The following is a 17900-nucleotide window of genomic DNA, read 5'->3' on the forward strand; positions in this document are numbered from 1 at the left end:
CGTGTGTGTGAGAAAAATCTGGATCTCAATACAGCATGAAAGCAGACTGACGATCCTGACATTCATAAACACCCCACGTGAGCTCCTGTCCCTTCTTTGGGGTTGGCTGTGGAGGAGCAGTACAATTTTCGACAGGTCCTTTAGCGTGACACAAAACTCCAAGGCGAGAAGGTATACTAGGGAGGGATCCCCCAAAAATGGAATTTATAAAAAAATTGTGTATTTTACATGTTTAAACTTCAGTCACCCTCAAGGTACTCTCTGTGTGATGCAATACACCTATCAAGATGTCTTTCACCGCTCAAAACACTTTTTGAATCATTGATTTTGAGGTCTTTTAGTGCTTCTGCCGTTATTTGTTTTACCTCTTCTACACTGGCCCCATGTTTCCCTTTGAGGACTTTTGTTATTCAGGGAAACAAGTAAACAAAAAAAGTCACTTGGGGCAAGACTGGGTAAATAGCGAGGGTGGAGCATGCCATGTGCCGTTTTTGGTCAAAAACTGCTAACACTCAGCGCAGTGTGGGCAGGTGCACTGCTGAATCACTCATCAAGAAATGGGCAAATACACTGAGTCTTCAAAAAACATTTCACTTAAGCCAAAAAGAGCCTCTCACAACAATGCCAGCTCGTCCAGTGAAATAGATGGGTTCCTAGAATACTCACCTGGCAGCGGGAGGCCTGTACTACAAGGCGCCTGCTCTCCAGAAAATAATTCCTTTTTTTTTGGGGGGGGGGTCCCCCTCACATAGTGAGATGTCTCATTCCTATGCCTGCCCTTGGCCAGCCTTCCTCCCATGGATCCCCTGCACGATGTACAAGCACAGCAGTCCGTGAGCTGGAGGAGGCTCCGTTCGCCGCCCTCCCTCTCAGGGGGGCACTGACTGCCCTTGTGATCACAGGGCTGTGGGAACGGCCACACCACAGACGCACGTGCATGCCGGCAGGTGCCCCCCTAGGCCCCCCCGGACCCGAGGCTCCCCAGAGAACTACACAGCGTGGCCCCTGCACAGGGCCTCCCAGGCCTGCCCGTGCACATCAGCCCCCTCACCCCCACAGGGGCCGGCAGCTAGGCGTCTCAGCTCCCCCACCGGCGCAGCAACGAGAACACCCTCTGCGTTCAGAAAGCTGCTCACCCTGACTATGGGTTTTGTTTTCTTTTTGATTCGGGGCTTCACCCGCTCAACTGCAGGCAGCGGTGGTAACTTCTTCAGCTCCTCGAGAACAGCTATAGCAGCATTTTTCTTTGAAATTTTCTTGCTCTTCCCTTCACCTTCCCCCACAAACTCCCCAACTGACACTTTGGTCACAAAGCTCTTCATGTGGGGCGGGCCACTCTCGCGGGCGACCTGTTTTAGAGGGAAAGACTGAGTGAAAGCGTGACAGACACTTATCACAAGCTGCAGGGTACACTGGTTAGCACACTACTTCCCACAAGACACAGATAAAGGGGAATTAGGGACAAAAGCCACTCAGTGAAGGGAGTATAAATGTCGCCAAAAGGAAACCGCGATCATGCTGAATGCTTTTTCTTCCCCTTTTTCTTATTTTTCAAACGTGTCAATGCTCTGGGGTCCGATGAGCCCAAAGCGGCGAGGCATGGGAGATGAAAACATCTCTCTTACCGCCCCCTCCCTTGGGACAGTCCGCCCCGCACCGCCCTGGTCACGGCCACCCTGAGGTTAGGGCAGCCCGCTGCAAGCGCCAGAAGGGAGCTGGCCCAGCGAAGCCCAGAAGTAACTGCAGCAGAGAGTTCAGGTTTTATATTTGATCTGACCCCTCGGCCAAAAGGGATGTTTTTGAATACCAGCCACTATGCAGCTGTAAGAAAGGAGGAAACCTCTAGAAGCACAGAAAGGGATTTCCAGCACACAGCAAGTAAAAAAGCAACCTGCAGAAGAAAATAATGACACCCTAACTTCTGTGTTAAAAAAGGATTTTACATATATGTACACATAACACACATATATAAACAGATGCGTGTGTGTATATGGTGATTTTTTTAAAAAAGAAACAGAGAAGATAAAGGAGAAAGCAACAGACTTAGTTCCCTATAGCAGGTGGGAGGGACTGGGGTAGAGAGGGGACAAGGTAACTTTTTATTTTTTTAAAGAAATATTTAAAGATTTGTACTTATTTGTTTTTAGAGAGAGGGGAAGGGAGAAGAAAGAGAGGGAGAGAAACATCAGTGTGTGGTTGCCTCTCTGGCGCCCCCAACTGGGGACCCGGCCCCCAGCCCAGGCGTGTGCACTCACTGGGAACTGAAGCAGCAACAGTTTGGGTTTGCAGGCTGGAACTCAGTCCACTGAGCCACACCAGCCAGGGCAAGGTGACACTTCTGAATGTGTCTTTTTGTACAGTTTGGCTGTTGGAACCATTTAGTATTTCAAATATTAAAAATATAAAAGTAATAAGTCACAAAAATAGGGAAAAAACACTAAAATGGATACAAACAGAAACTCAACTGCATATCAAAGTGATTGCATGCTCACACAGAAGGAAAATAAAAATTGAATCCCACCTACATCAGCCAAGACACTGTTGGAAAGAACTAAGATGACTTATTATTACCAGATTTCCTATAAAGTTCTAGCAACTGCAGCATCACGCTATTGTTGAAGGACAAACCGATGAATAAAACAGACAGCATGCAGAAACAGCCCTATACATATAAATACAGTTGCTTGGTTTGGGGCAGTCTTCTGTAAAAAAACATGGTATTAGAGGCCCTGGCTGGGTAGCTTGGGTGGTTGCAGTGTCATCCTGATACACCAAGATTGTCACATAGAATCAACCAATGAATGCATAAATAAGTGGAACAACAAACTGATGTTTCTCTAAAATCAATAAACTTCTTTTTTTTTAATTAAAGAAAAACATGGTATTGGAGCAACTAGATATCCATGAGAAAAAAACTGAACCATGGCATCAAACTCAACCACCAACAAAAAACCTGCATCAGCTTTCAGAAAACAGGAGAATCCATGACCATGACATTAGCAAAGAGTGCGGAATACAAAAAACACCAACCGTAAAGAAAATTTTCTCAAAATTAAAAAGTGCTCTTTAAAAAAACATTTAAAAAGTAAAAAAGGGGACCTACAGAATGACAGCGAATATCTGCAATACATGTAATTTGACAAAAGAATTATGTCCAGAATATTTCAAGAACTCCTACAAGTCAGTAGTAAAAAGACAAACTACTCCAAGAAATGTTTGAATGGGTACTTTACAAAATATGATCTCTTAATGGCCAACAAGCATATAAACGAGTGTTGATCATCAGCGCTGTGCTCCTGAGGTGGGAATCAAGAGGCATCTCCAGTGGCCCCTCCAGTGGCCCTGACTGCCCTGCACACGAAGAGGCACGCTGCAAGGGCCCCCCCAGCAGGCTCAGCCCCTGCAGACTGATTCCTTTTTTTTTTTTATCCTCACCTGAGGGCATGTGTTCATTGCTCTTAGAGGGAGAGGAAGGGGGAGAGAGAGACATCGAAGGGAGAGAGAAGCAGCGATCTGTTGCCTCCAGCACACACCGGGACCGGGGATCACACGTACCCAAACCGGGGACTGAACCTGCGCTGACTGGGAATCAAGCCCGCAACCCTTCGGTTATGGGATGACGCTCCAACCAAGCCACACCGGCCAGGGCCCTGCAGCCAGATGTCAGAGATCTTCCCCAGGTCGCCTCCCACACCCGGAGCGAGCAGATTCCGAAATGCTCCTCCCGTCCTCACAGCAGCCGCCAGGGCGTTCACGGCCTACTCACGACTCCACCCCGGCCTCGCCGCCAACGTTCTCAGTCTGCTCAGATCGCGATCCCACCCATCTACATTTTGAGTTTCACGTGTCATGTATTTACTGTGATCAAGTCACAAGTGCCCCTCAGTGACTGCATCAATCAGCACCTTCAGTTTCAAACTGAAACTATGTATTTTATCAAAAAATCAAGTTGTATGCAATTTTCTGAAGAACTCTATGAATGGCTCCTGTCTTCTACAGAACACCTCACCCTGCTTACCATGCAACAAGATGTTACTGTCAAAACCTTAAGTTTTGAAAAGTACAAACTATTCTGTTCATTTACTTAATAGATATTTGCTGGGCATCCAATATACGCCAGGTAATCTTTCAGGTGCAAGAGACAGAACTGTGGGGGAAAACAGAAGCCTTCGCTCAACCTAATACTGGAAGTGAATATGAACCTATACATATGAGTTATTTAATAAGTACTCATATCAACAAACTACTCAATGCCACAAACTGAACACAAACTGTAATGTTTTAAATTATTACTTTAGCCTGGCCAGACTGCTCAGTTGGTTGAACATTGTCCCATATACCTGAAATGTTGCGGGCTCGATTCCCGGTCAGGGCACATACCTAGGTTGGACGCATACCTAGGCTGTAGGTTCGATCCCCAGTCGGGGTGTGCAGAGGTGGCAACCAATCAATGCTTCTCTCTCACATTCATGATTTTCTCTTCTCTCCCCCACCCCTTTCTTAAAAAGAAAAATCAATAAACATATCCTGGAGTGAGAATTTGAAAAAATAAATCTTTTTCCTTTAAAAGATATTCACCAGCAGAGGGCACTCCCACAATTTCTTTTGTGACAGTCTGACAACTCTGGGCTGTATGTTACCTATTCCTAACACACGTCTGAAAGCCAGGTCTGAAACCTAAACAAAAGTGGAAGTGGGATGGAACCTGGTCCCCAAATCCCACAAAACCAAACCTGAAATGGCAATCCCTCGCTCAGGTTCCAGAAAGCTCCGTGACTCTCAGGCAGGGCAGTGACAAGATTCACAGGGCCCCGGGGCCCCGGGCCCAGCGGTCATCTCTAAAACCCTGAGGTGACCCGGAAAGCCGGACATCTCCGACTGCCCCAATCTTGGTGACTCTCCCTCCAGCCTTTGCAAACCCATTCACGTGAGGTACTAATCCCTCAGGAGGCAGAGAGAAGGAACACTCCTTTCCTTTCCTGCACCACGTGCCCAAGGAGACCTTGTGGCTTCTTCGGGTTAAGCGCCCACCTAGTTCCCACCCAACAACCAGTCCTGTTACTCTGTATGTCCCCTGTCTCACGGCCTCCCCGTGCCCCACCTCCCACCCCCAACAGGGGGATAAAAGCTGGAAGGGATGAAGGGCCAGGTAAGAAGGTACCAGCCCTAGATCCTCTGTGCTCTGCACTCCAGAAGAGGAACAATGTGAACCTGGTCTTGCCTGCCAGGCAGGGCATGGATGGGTGTGGGGGATGTGGGGTGGCCCTGTTTCCCATGGCAGGTAGGTAAGCACTGCCAAGCTGTGGGTCACGAATCATCACCAATCAGCTGATGGATTAAGGACTTGAACTCAGGATCCAGTTTAGGGTGCTAGCACATAAATATTTATAAAGATATATATACTTTATGAAAGTTAGGCATAAAGTTTGGGGATCACCTGTAACTGCAAAAATGTTACAAAAGAAGTTTATGAACCACTTTAAATTGCTTAAAGTATATATCCCACTGTAAATTACATTTGCCTAAAGTAACATGTGTGAGTTTAAAGCTCCTTGGGGGACTAACTATACAAGTAAACAAACTCTCTATAACTCTGAAAGACCAATTGATAAAGAAACCTGCACTGTATATTAAAACATAGCCTTGCCTAACGAAGCATGGGAATCAGAACAGTCTGACACGTGGCAAATCCTAAAGAAAACATTTTAAAAATTCTCCCCTGTCTGCCTAGCTTTGGACTCACTGTCTTTGAAGGAAATGTGCCCTAAAGGTGACTTGTTCGTTTTAAACTAATAGCTGTTAATTATTGTGTTTAGACCAAAGTCTCCAACAACAGGGCGGAACAGGTGCTGGATAATGACAAAACCTATGTTCCTTACAAAATTACTCTGATAAGATTTTTAGGGACCACTTAAGATTCCTAACACTTGGGGTAAGAGATGCTTTTGACAGTCATGAAAATAGTGAACCTGTCTAGAAGAATACCTCTGTAAGCATAAATACCACGTTATTCAGCCCTTCCCAGGAGGCTCACAGACCTACTGAGCCATCCATGGACGATCTAGAGATCCAAGGTTGCCCCTAACAACTGCTCAGCCCTTCCCAGGAGGCTCACAGACCTACTGAGCCATCCATGGACGATCTAGAGATCCAAGGTTGCCCCTAACAACTGCTCTGCTAAATATACAGTTTGACTCCTAAATTTGAAGGGTCATATATATGTGATTATGATTCCAGTGTTATTTAGGAAAAATATAATTCCAACAATGAATGCCAACAAAATTTTATAATACAGAGTCCTACATTTAAAATAAACTTACCTCAAAATTCACAGGCAAGTTCCGTTTAAGGGCAATCTCAAACACTTGACTTATTTCAGACTTATTGAGATTTTCTTCTTCTGATTCTCTTCCATTCACCTAAAACAAGAATAACTGTTTAGTAGTCAGCTCACACTGAAACCCTGAACATCCCAGCTGTGATGAAAAGCCTCAGAAGCACTGAGCCTTGGCTTTATGGATTGAGTGTCAAACCAGTGAACAAGGCCACACACATACCACGTGTCAGTGAATCTGAAAGGTTTAAAAAAGTGTTCTCTCAAGCTTGGGTCAGTCAGGTTGGACCTCCGAAGTCCACACAGACAAGGTACACGTAAGAGACCTGAGGGTGGGAGTCAGCCAAATCGGGGTGCAGCGGGGTGCCACAGCTACTCAGGGAGAGGGACTGCCAAAGCCCTCCTCAAGGACTGACAAGCCGCGTTTTGGAAAAAGTCCAAATACAGGCAGATCTGTGTGGGACACTGCAAGTTCAAATATAAGTCTCTCCACTTAAGTATGCGGGTTTCTTATCTGGACATGAAGTCCTTGGAGACCACTTAAAAAAATGCAGGGAACTATTATAAAAGCGCCAAGTATCTCGTAGTGCTGCTGGCAAAAATGCAAGGTGCAAACAAATCGAGTCTCCTGCACAAAGGCTGAGACGCTACCTTTGTCACCAGGTTCATTTACAGCCCTCCAGCCAGGACTGGGACCAAAGAGGGACAGAGACCTTCTCTGTGCAAGATGACGACAGGATTCTATACTGTGCCGCAGTGACGACAGGAGAAACTCAGGTAAGTTTGGTAACAGCAAAGTGCCCCCAAAACATGGCAGGCAAGCAAGCTGTGCCTTTCCTCATACTATTGGGGCTCTTAGTGAACAACCAGTAAAATCCTACTTCCAAAATTAAAGTGTCTGACAGGAGCCTGCGGCTGATACTGCCGAATGGGCACGGTGTACAGGATCATCCAGGATTTCCTTACGTTTTACCAGACAGACCCTATACCTACACTGAGTCATCATTTTAAGCTGTAATTAAAAGAAATAAAACTTGAAGTTTTAAAAAAGTTAATACAATCAAGAGTATAATCCTGTACAAATTTGTCCCAGACAGTATTTATAATTCCTTCTCTCCCTTCCACGATGCTAATGTTTTCTTCCCAATCTGGTTTAACTTCCCTCTCTGCCTGGTCAACACTGTTTGCACAGCATTTCTGGTGATTTATTAAGCTAAACACACTTTCATTCTTGTTAAATCCTAAGGAGAAAGAAGGCCTGCCTTTTTATGAGTGAATCCTTAAAAGCCAGAAACCTTCAAGCAAGGTACCTTATAAGGCGTGGGTTCCAAAGAGGTTTGGTTTGACATTTATTTGTTACATGGGTTTTAAACATTTTTTAAAAATGTATTTTAAAGTTATGTATGTTCAACAAATGATGCTGGGAAAACCAGATATGCACACGCAAGGAGAAAAAAGGAAGCTGGACCCTTACCTTACACCATATACAAAAATTAACTCAAGACCTAAAACATAAGGGCAAAAATGATAAAAATCTTAGGAAAAAATATCGAGGAAAAGCTTCACGACATTGGATTCGGCAGTGATTTATTGGATATGACACCAAACACACAGGCAACAGAAGAAGAAAATAGATAAATTGAACTTCATCAAAATTAAACTTCTGTGCATCGAAGGACACTATCAACAGAATAAAGACAACCTACAGAATGTGAGAAAATACATGCAAATCACGTCTGATAAAGAATTAATACCCAGAACATAAGAAGTCCTACAAGACTCAACAACAAACACCAACCCAACTCAAAAACGGGGAAAGGATCTGAATACACGTCTCCAAGAAGATATACAAAGATATACAAATGGCCAAAAAGCATGTGAAATGATGCTCGATGTTGCTAGGGAAATGCAAATCAGAACCACAATGAGATACCGCTTCACTCCCATAAAAATGGCCACAAAAAACAGCAAGTGTTGGCAAGGGTGTGGAGAAACTGGAATCCTTGTATGTTGCTGGTGAGGATGTAAAATGGTGCGACCTCTGTGGAAAAGTTTGATGGTTTTTCAAAACGCTAAACACAGATTTACAATATGATGCAGCAATTCCACTTTTAGGTATATACTCAAAAAAATTCAAAATAGGGACTCAAACAGGTACGTGGACACCCATGCTCATAGCGGCATTATTCACAATGGCTGAAAGGTGAAGACCCAAACATCCATCGATGCACGAATGGATAAGCAAAATGTGGGGTAGTCATACAATGATTCAGCCTTAAAAAGGAATAAAATTTTGAAACATGCTACAACATGGATAAACCTTGAAAAATTATGATAAATAAAATAAGCCAAACACAAAAGACAAATACCCACTTAAATGAGGTACCTAAACTAGCCCAGTGCATAGAGACCGAAGTGGAAAAGGTTATCGGGATGGGGAGGAGGGAGGGGGAGTAACTGCTTAACAGGTACAGCATTTCTATGTGAAATGGTGAAAAAGTTCTGAAAATGAACAGTGGCGATCGCCGCACAACACAGAGGATGTATTTAATGCCACAGAACGGTACACTTAAAAATGCTTAAAGTGATAACCTTTGTTATGTATATTTTATCTTACTGTTTTTTAAAACAACAAGAAAGTATGTGCTTCACACCAAATACTAACACACGGAAGGCTGTCAACACACTAACTTGTGCTAACAGGTTAATCAGCTTTAGTGCACAACAAAAATTTGTGACAGCTGTTTATTTGAAGAGTATCTACAGATTTTTTTAATACATGAGCTTTAAAAAAACGGTCCACTCTCATGCTAAGGAACTGTGTCAATGAGAATGTTCTCCTTATGTGCAACCAGAACAAAAGTTGGAAATAAACTAGGTGATGAGGCTGATATAAGACATCAACTGCCATGCATGTACCCCAATTTTCAAATTTTTTTGTTCATTATACCAGCCTAATTAGTTTGAACTTTTATTTTTAATTATGACCTATTTTAAAACACAGAGAAGTATAAATAATGTAATAGGCAACCGAATTTAACAAATGTCAACATTAAGTATTATTGACATTAACACAATGACGCCCTTCATTCTCCCTTCCATGGCAGAGTTAACTCTTACTCTAAAATGACACTGTGCCCTTCCCAGCCAAGTGCTTCTCTTCTGATGGATTAAAATAATACATAGTATAATTCTGGATTGTGAAAATTCACATAAGTCATTTTAACTGATTGCCTTAATAAATATTATAAAATTCAAACTTTTAAGTTTGCAGATTTTTTTTTAACTTTTCTATTTTATATATTGAGGTTCCACATAAGTCTGATAGAAAACAATGGTCTACTGCTAAATCTAAACTCCAAGCCAGAGGCTCTCAACCACAGCAGCGTTAGAATCACGTGGGAGTTTTACAAAGACAGCTGTCAGAGCCCCACTCCAGATGAGTGAATTCAAATTTTTGCAGGTAGGGCTTGGATATCCATTTTATTTGCAGTATTTTTTTTTAAGTCCCCAGGTGAGTTTACTAGCAACCAGAGTTGAGATTCACTGCTCTAAGCCATTGCTTCCAAAGGAACTTCAATAAGGACAAAGAAGCCAGTAAAATAAAAATGCAAAAGAGGAAGCAAAGATGTATATTTATTTGGAAGTGAGATTATGTTGCTCTTTTACATAAATAATTTGGGTATTATCTGAATTGGACAAAATGTTGCAATGGGGGAAGCAGCAAATGACTCAAAACAAATCCACAAAGACCACTCCCAGTAAGATGGGGAAAGTGTAGCAGGCCCTCAGTCTTACCTTCACGAAGTGGGAATTACTGTTAACATCAATTCCATAGTGTATGGTTCAGCAATAAAATCTAGGCAACATTAAGAAAAGAAAAAAACACTCTGAACCATGCTTAACCCTCAGTATGCCAGGAAAAAATAGTCATCACTGTTTACCAGCTGGCTCCAAAAGACCCTTTTGATTTTTCTATGTTTCAGTCATTTTATAAATAATACACAGAACAAAGGATAACAAAAATCATTTCAATAAGAATTAAAAAGAACAAACCCAAGTTTTTATCCCAGGTTTGTAGTTTGGAAGGCATATGTACCTGAAATGGGCAAGGTCCTTTTAAGCGACTAACTATCCACCTGAACCTAGAGTACAGATCACCTGCAATGATGCCAGAGTTCAAATCCATCCCCGGTAATTTCTAGCTTATCATGACTCTGATTCTTCTTGTACTGATATTATCAAAGACACTACTTTTGCAACTCATAATTTTGTTGACAGGAGAACAGCCATCTTCTTGGTCCCATAACTAAAAAATGCTTCAATTTTTACATTTATACACTCCAAAGAAGGACCAGTCTAATAATCCTTTTCATCGTTATATCCTCTATTTCCTTCCTAACCCTTTGTACATAACACCTCCTTTTGCATTTGTCCTCTTATTTTGTGGACAGTAAGTGATAAGAAATTCTGATGGCCAAACATCACAAAGGATGAAAGAATGTTGTCACACATACTTTCTGTGGGGGGGGGGGGGGGGTTAACACATACTTTTTAAACAAATCAAAACAGGATGGTCCAGGTTCATGTCACAAAATATTGTGTGATGAAGTTCCTCCCGTTGAACGACTGACCAGAGGAGAACACAAGTTTCCTTTCTGTGCACCACAGGGCCGCATTCTTCACTCGCGGTGCCCGGGCGTGGGAAAATTACCTACAGTGCCACCAGAAGACTCACAGCCTGAGACTCCACTTAAACACTCCATCCATCTCACCACCGCAGTGAGGCTACAGCGCTGCTGTCGGCCTCTGCGTTCCTCTTCTGACCTGCCTAGTCACGGAAGTGTCTTCTACTGTCAGTTTTCTTCTCTTCGCCAGTATGGATGGAAAAAGAAGATTCTGAATTCTCACCTGGGTTCAACGAAAGCTAACAGTGGAGTAAAAAGATGGCGTCTCTAGTCTTCTTTTGTATCTTCTTGAAAGACAATGCGATACATTAGGCAATGCAACAATGACCTGACAATGGCAATTACTTCACGGCTGTACCGGCTTCCTGGGGATTCCATCCTTCTTCCGTTTTCTTATAACTTTAGTCTTGCTTAGCATATTGGGGACTATATGATGAATAGTACTGAAGTGGTATGTAGGAGGACAAACAGCAAAAATGTCTCAAAACTAAAAAAGTTAAGATTCCATAACGTAAAGATTTATAAAAGCGTCTATGAACCCACATAATTACTGTAAGACAGAATAAGTTTTATTCTATTTTTTAAAGTATATTTTGCTCTTTTCTTTGTAGGACCTCTAAAAGAAAATAGAAGTCATGCAATGCAAATCCTTAATAGAAATTGGAAAAAAGTATCAAAAATGAAAACAGAGTTCAATGGACCCTGATCACATAATGAGGATTAAAGTCTCCAGTTTTAGTTCTAACAAAATACATTCCTGGCCCCAGGGAAGATAGGGACTTGAGACCAGGAAGAAACATCAAACAGTACAATTTTTAAAGACGTCTGTGGTCTATTACTACCACCAAGAGAAAACTTCTGAAGTTTTGCCCTGGCCATTGTGGCTCAGTTGGTTGGAGCAACATCCCGTACACCAAAAGGCTGGGAATTCAATTCCCAGTCAGGGCACACGCCTAGGTTGCAGGTTTGATCCCTGGTTCGGGGGGTGTCACATCAACATTTCTCTGTGTCCTTTCATCTCTCTCTAAAACCTATAAACATGTTTTAAGTTTGATAGACATCACACACGCATGTGAACATGCGGCTTTTTTGTTTACTTAAACGGGGTTACACTATATACATCACAACAGGTCTGGACGTTGATTCCCCCTACTCAATATTATAGGCCTCCTTTCATGCCCATGTATACAGATTTAACACACCCGGGTGCTCATTCAATAAATGTACCCATTTCCCTACGAGTGGACATTAAGGCTAGTGCCTGTTTTTCTCTATTACAGGTACTGTAGCTATGATCATTTTATTCCGAACAGCTCAGACACTAAGTCAGTCATCCCTTATTAGCACAAGTTTTAGATTTAACATAAAGTATAAGCGCTTTCCCAACTCAGGGCCTTTGCATGGGCTGCTCCCCTGGCTGCGAAGTACTCCCCTCCCTCTGCTCTTCTGGTCATCATAGCAGTCTCAGCGGGAATGCGTCCCCGGGGAGAACGTCATGAACACGCCGTCATCGCCCCACTCTCAACAAGGCACTTCACGCTGTCCTAACACCTGCTTTTCCACCCCAGCACTCACTGCGCTTTTCGATGGTACCAGTGTTGGGGTCTGTCAGCTGCATTCAGCTAAGCTCCCACAGGGACAAGGACCGAGCACATGCCTGTCGTCAAGGGACCAGACTATAATATCTGCCTTGAGCCAGAAACTGGCTATGTTCTATAGATTGATCGATCCACCAGACCATCACATGCTCCGAAGTTTTCAGTAGCCATTTCCAATGCTGGCAGGCCGTGGGCAGAAAGGATCCTCACGCCCTGTTGGCAGAGTCTAAAATGGTACCATCTTCCTGGTGGGGAACTTGGCCACATACATGACCATGCAAGTCCACTTCTAAGACTGTGGCTCACAAAAATAGCCAAAGACATACACCGAGATTTAATTACAACAATGTTCTTCATGACCTATTTTATGATAGGGAAAACCGCCAACCACCTAAATAGTCAAGCCTCCATGGGAAAAAATAAGCTGGTATGTGCACACAGCGGAACACTCTGCAGCCACTAAAAAGTGTTTGGATACATGCTGAACCTGAGTCCTCCATGGAATTATTAAGAAAACGGCATGATAATATATTCATGGTAAGCACCTCAGTGAAAAAAGGTGGTTACCGTACAATATCATCCTATTTTTGTAAAATAGGTGATGCATATATTTATTTATATATGTACTGATAGCCACCAAAGCGTTTATGATTATCTACAAGTGGTAAACGTATATATCATGTTTTTCATTTTTAATTTAAAAATTATATAGTTCAAATGCATTATTCGTAAAAAAAAAATTTTTTTTTCAAGTTATCTCTTGAAAATGTGTCTCTTTACCCCCTACTACCCACCTACCAGGGGGCCTGGTAAATAGAGGGCAGTTCGTTTAGTGGGAGGCCAAGTGTTTCATTGAGTGTTTCGAAGAAAAAAAGTCTTATCCTTGTTAACGATTCTTATGTCTGAAGCACTGGTTAGGGCCAGTCTCTGAACCGCTTCTGAAGGGCACTGTCTCTACCTCACACCAGCGAGCACGAGAGAGGGGCGAAGAGGAGGAAACAAAGGGCATGAGTGGACCCGAGCTTTACCCTTGGCAAAGCCCAGAAGAGCCATCTACTGCAGGCCCTACCCACAGGCCTGAGCCAAGTGCCGCTGCTCTAGGAGTGATGGGCAGGCTCAGAGACACCCACCGACACGTGCCCTTCCCAACAGTGAACTGAGTACTTCCAAGGAGGACTCAAAAGCAGGGAAAACTGCCCAGAAGCACTAATACGGAGGACCCGTGGATTCCAAACCCTGACAGTGCTTCGGAATTACTCCAAGAGCACATTAAGAGAGAAAAAATGCAAAAGACACACTCCTGGGTCTCACCTAGGCCTACTGTATTAGAATCATGTAGACTGGGCCAAGGGATTTTTTTTTTAAACTTCTCAAATGATTCTGAAGCAGGCAACCCACACACCAGTGTTCAGCAATCTTAACAACTGCTGGCTAGAAGAAACCGAGAAATACCTACTCCATCTGACTCCAATTAGATTAGCATCAAAGTCAAGTCAAAAAACGAAAAGCCTCCAAAATGACTCAAATTACACTAGCTCTTGGTGTTTTACCAAATCTCACCACTGAAAAGCTCATCCTTCTAACTTCACTAAACCCTCCTAAATTACAGTCCATTCTCTTTTACTGGGTCCACAGTGGACCCTGGAAACAGATCAGCTCTGTTAAAACGTGTAATTACACTGGAAGATGGAAATGCACTGTAACAAAACAAGGCCCGCCCCCCACGCCCACGTGGCCAGCCCTGAAGCCCCAGAGCACCATGCAGAGCTGGGGCACCATGGGGGGCAGGCTCAATACAATGGAGCTCAGCAAACACCTGCTACTGGTCCACTTGGTTCACACCTATCATCAAACATTCAGAGCAATGTTCTGTGCAAGATCTTATTCTTTGTGAACTTGTTCCCTGAACAGGAAAAATCAAATGCTTCCCAGAGTAAGTTTCAAATGGCATTTCAGGCTGTGATTCAACAGAATCATGAAGTCTCAATGTTTTCTACTCTGAGTTTCCTTTGGACCTACGGTAGTAAGGCTCTGCCTTACCAGAGATATTCTCTAAGACTCTGGCCCTCAGTAGCATGGAGTCACTGATTTCCTAAGACTTACATTCTTATTTGGTCACAAAGAGTAAAAAAAATCCTTTTCCTATTGTTGCAGTTTTAAAACATGGCCCCCCAAATTCTCTGATGCTCCTCTCATCCAGAAGTGGGGTTCTCAACACTGTGAATGTACCAAAAGGCACTTAACTATGGGCTTAAAAATGGTTAAAAGTGTGAGTTAATGTTATGTAAATTTTACCTGAGTTTTTAAAAAGTGAGATTCTTGCCCTGGTTCACTGAACTGAGCACCAGCGTGAGAACCAAGGGTCACCAGTTCGATTCCCAGTCAGGGTCCATGCCTGGGTTGCAGACCAGGTCCCCGATTGGGGGCGCGGATGAGAGGCAACCACATGTTGATGTTTCTCTCCCTTTCCTTCTCCCTCTCTTCCCCTCTCTAAAACAAATAAATAAAATCTTTAAAATAAAAAAAGTAAGATTCTTTATTGCCTCTTTTAGAATCTGGGCTCTGTGCCTGCTTGGCCTGCCGAACAGGGCAGCAGCGACACTTGCTGATTTCTGGGCCCAGGCCTTATGGAATGCTGGCAGCTGCTTCCATTTCCTGTCTTCTAGGGTGCTCGCTCTTGGAACCCAGTCACCATACCATGAGGATGTGTAAGCAGCCTTTACACAGGTTAACTAAGAGAGGAGCCGGAGCCCCCACTTGGCTCCCAGCCGACAGCCAGACAATACCTTTCCAGCTGTGTGAGGGGGCCGCCCTGAAAGCAGATTCCCCAGTCCCAACAGAGCTGCCTCGAAGCCATGTGGAGCAGACCAGCTCTCCCCACCAAGCCCTGCCTGAGGTCAGATGCGTGAGCAAGGTAGGTACCTCTGGGAGTTTAAGCCACCACTTTTGTGATGGTCTGCCATGCAGCAATAAAGAACTAGCACTTGAATACAATAAAGAGTGGCTGCTCAAAAACGGCTTCAGAGAATTCTCTAACCAGGCACGTACATCACAGTAGATTCTGACAAGCATAACCTTTAACACCAAAGAATTCATCCATGCATGTTCTTCACAATCCAACTGACTCGCAATCTTTCTAACATTCTTTGTACATGTTCGCTCAGAACTATGTGATACAGTGATAAGGAAGGCATCCGACATTCTTGCTAAGGAATTTTTCAAAAGGGAGAAAAAAGGCAAGAAAGCTACCAGGATACAAAATCTCGTAAGCCATCAAGTAACGAAAATTATGCACAGCTCTCGACCCACCTCCTTAGAAAAAGCGACTTGAGGTGATGCCTTTCACCTCTCCCTCCTGCTCGCCAAGGAGCTCCGCCCCGCCCCCTCCTCACCTCCAGCCTCTCGGGCGGGGGCTCATTCTGCAGGACCCTCAAAGCCTTCGCAGCAGCGTCATGCTTCGCAGCCTGTCTCGTCTTTCCTTTGCCATTAAACTGCTGTCCTCCCACAGAAAGTTCAACTTGATAAAGTAGGGGTGGTACTGGAAATGGGTAAAAGTACCTAAAAATAAAGGGGGGGGGGGTGAGGAAAATTAGTGTCTGACTGAGAAGGCACCCATACTTTCCCTGGCAAATTCCAGGTATTTCCTTCATCATGAGTCCTAATTGCAGTAGGGTCTGCTTGCCTATGAGGGCTCCTCATCATATATGCAGAGTAAATTTACTCTGGATTAGAAATGTCACACAGCATCTACAAAATCTACAATGGATCACGCTTTGGCTGAATCAGAAAACTTAACTTGGCCCTGACTGGTGTGGGTCAGTGGACTGAGCGCTGGCCTGCAAACCAAAAGGTCACTGGTCGATTCCCAGTCAGGGCACACGCCTGCGTTGCGAGAGGCAACCGATCTATGTACAGTATCTCTCGCACGTCAACGTTTCTCTCCCTCTCCTTCTCCCTCCCTTCCCCTCTCTCTAAAGATAAATAAATAAATAAACAAACAAATAAATAAAACTTAACTTGCTCTACTTTCTCATATCTGAGAGTCACACCTGCATGTCTCCACAAAAGGCTGGGAATTTTTAAATAGAAGTCTTTTTGAACGGACCCTATAGGCTGTTGGAATTTACAGAAATGAGGGTCCCTTCAGAGTTTCTATTTTTAAGTGGCTTTGACTGACCTTTCCCCATCCCTAAGTAGGGCAGGGAAATAGAGACTTCCCATTTTGATCATCGCTCTACACTAATGTCTTACGACTGAGAGCAGAAGGTTTTTAGCACATGGCATTTTCAGGTTTCGAAGAGTACTGTTACTATACCTGTACGCCAAGGCTATTTACAAAGCACCTCGGTTCAAATGTCAACAAGTAACCAGTAAATAGTTATCATGAAAGCAATGAATGCTGAGATTCACAGTTCTGTGGGACTTGTGTTCGAGTATGATTCAGTTACAGGAAGCAGTTACAAGGGTGATCTTTAATCAGACTGCTTGGGGCACAAGCCACACTGCCAGAGAGGGACAAGCTCAGGCCCTTTCCAACAACAGGAGATAAAAGAGCCTCAAGATACATTCCAAAGATTGCAGCAACACAATGAAGACTGACAAGATTGCATTATTCTTTGTAAAAGATCACATGGCCCTGGCCGGGTGCTCAGTTGGTGAGGGCATTGTCCTGATACATCAACGGTGCAGGTTCAATCCCCAGTTAGGGCACATGCAAGAGTCAACCAATGAATGCATAAATAAATGGAACACAAATCAATGTTTCTCTCCTTTCCCCCTGCTCTCTCTCAAAATTAATTTTAAAAAAGATCACATAAAGTTTCCCCTGTATTTATAATACACACATACCTTGGCGGGTAAGCACCTCCTCTCATGTTGTAGTTATAGGTGGACTGCATCCGAGAATAAGGGTCAACAGGCTTATACATTGGTTTTTTTCCAAGTTTCATGCACAGTGCATTTAGCTCTACAGTAGGCGTTATGCTGTCTGCAACACAGAATTAACACAAGAACTGTTTTTTCTTTTTCTGACATGAGAATGATAGTCAATAAAATAAAATTTTAAAATACCATGCTTTTAACCAATTGGATTCATGATACACTTCATGAAAGGGTCCTTAATTACTGCACCGTTAGGCATCAGGTCAGGATCTCCAACAATCTGCTGTGTTCTCTAGGTATTAATACAGTCAATAGCACAAAATGTACTGTAAAGCTATCAGATGGAGCAATAATTTAACACAGTATGTTATCAATAAAAGCCATATATTCCAGTTGTCA

The 17900-nt window shown here is 43.4% G+C and overlaps 1 protein-coding gene across 7 annotated transcripts in view; it reads right to left on the reverse strand.

The window, feature by feature from the left end:
* Window positions 1-17900, reverse strand: part of STAU1 (staufen double-stranded RNA binding protein 1) — a 47683-nt gene that overhangs the window by 7144 nt on the left and 22639 nt on the right. For 5 of the 7 annotated variants that reach the window (XM_090286542.1, XM_090286541.1, XM_090286539.1 and 2 more), the window contains 4 exons: window positions 17469-17607; window positions 16013-16178; window positions 6321-6419; window positions 1137-1367 (listed from right to left, as the gene is read on the reverse strand). In XM_090286542.1, coding sequence (XP_090142668.1) covers window positions 1137-1367; window positions 6321-6419; window positions 16013-16178; window positions 17469-17569 — 597 coding nt within the window. In that variant the 5' untranslated portion in view covers window positions 17570-17607. The remainder of the gene's footprint in view (window positions 1-1136; window positions 1368-6320; window positions 6420-16012; window positions 16179-17468; window positions 17608-17900) is intronic. The other 2 variants (XM_090286540.1, XM_090286545.1) reach the window with 1 other exon arrangement.

The sequence above is a fragment of the Furipterus horrens genome, unplaced genomic scaffold, assembly GCF_987537825.1.
Source record: "Furipterus horrens unplaced genomic scaffold, mFurHor1.1.pri manual_scaffold_8, whole genome shotgun sequence".
Classification (NCBI taxonomy): Eukaryota; Metazoa; Chordata; class Mammalia; order Chiroptera; family Furipteridae; genus Furipterus; species Furipterus horrens.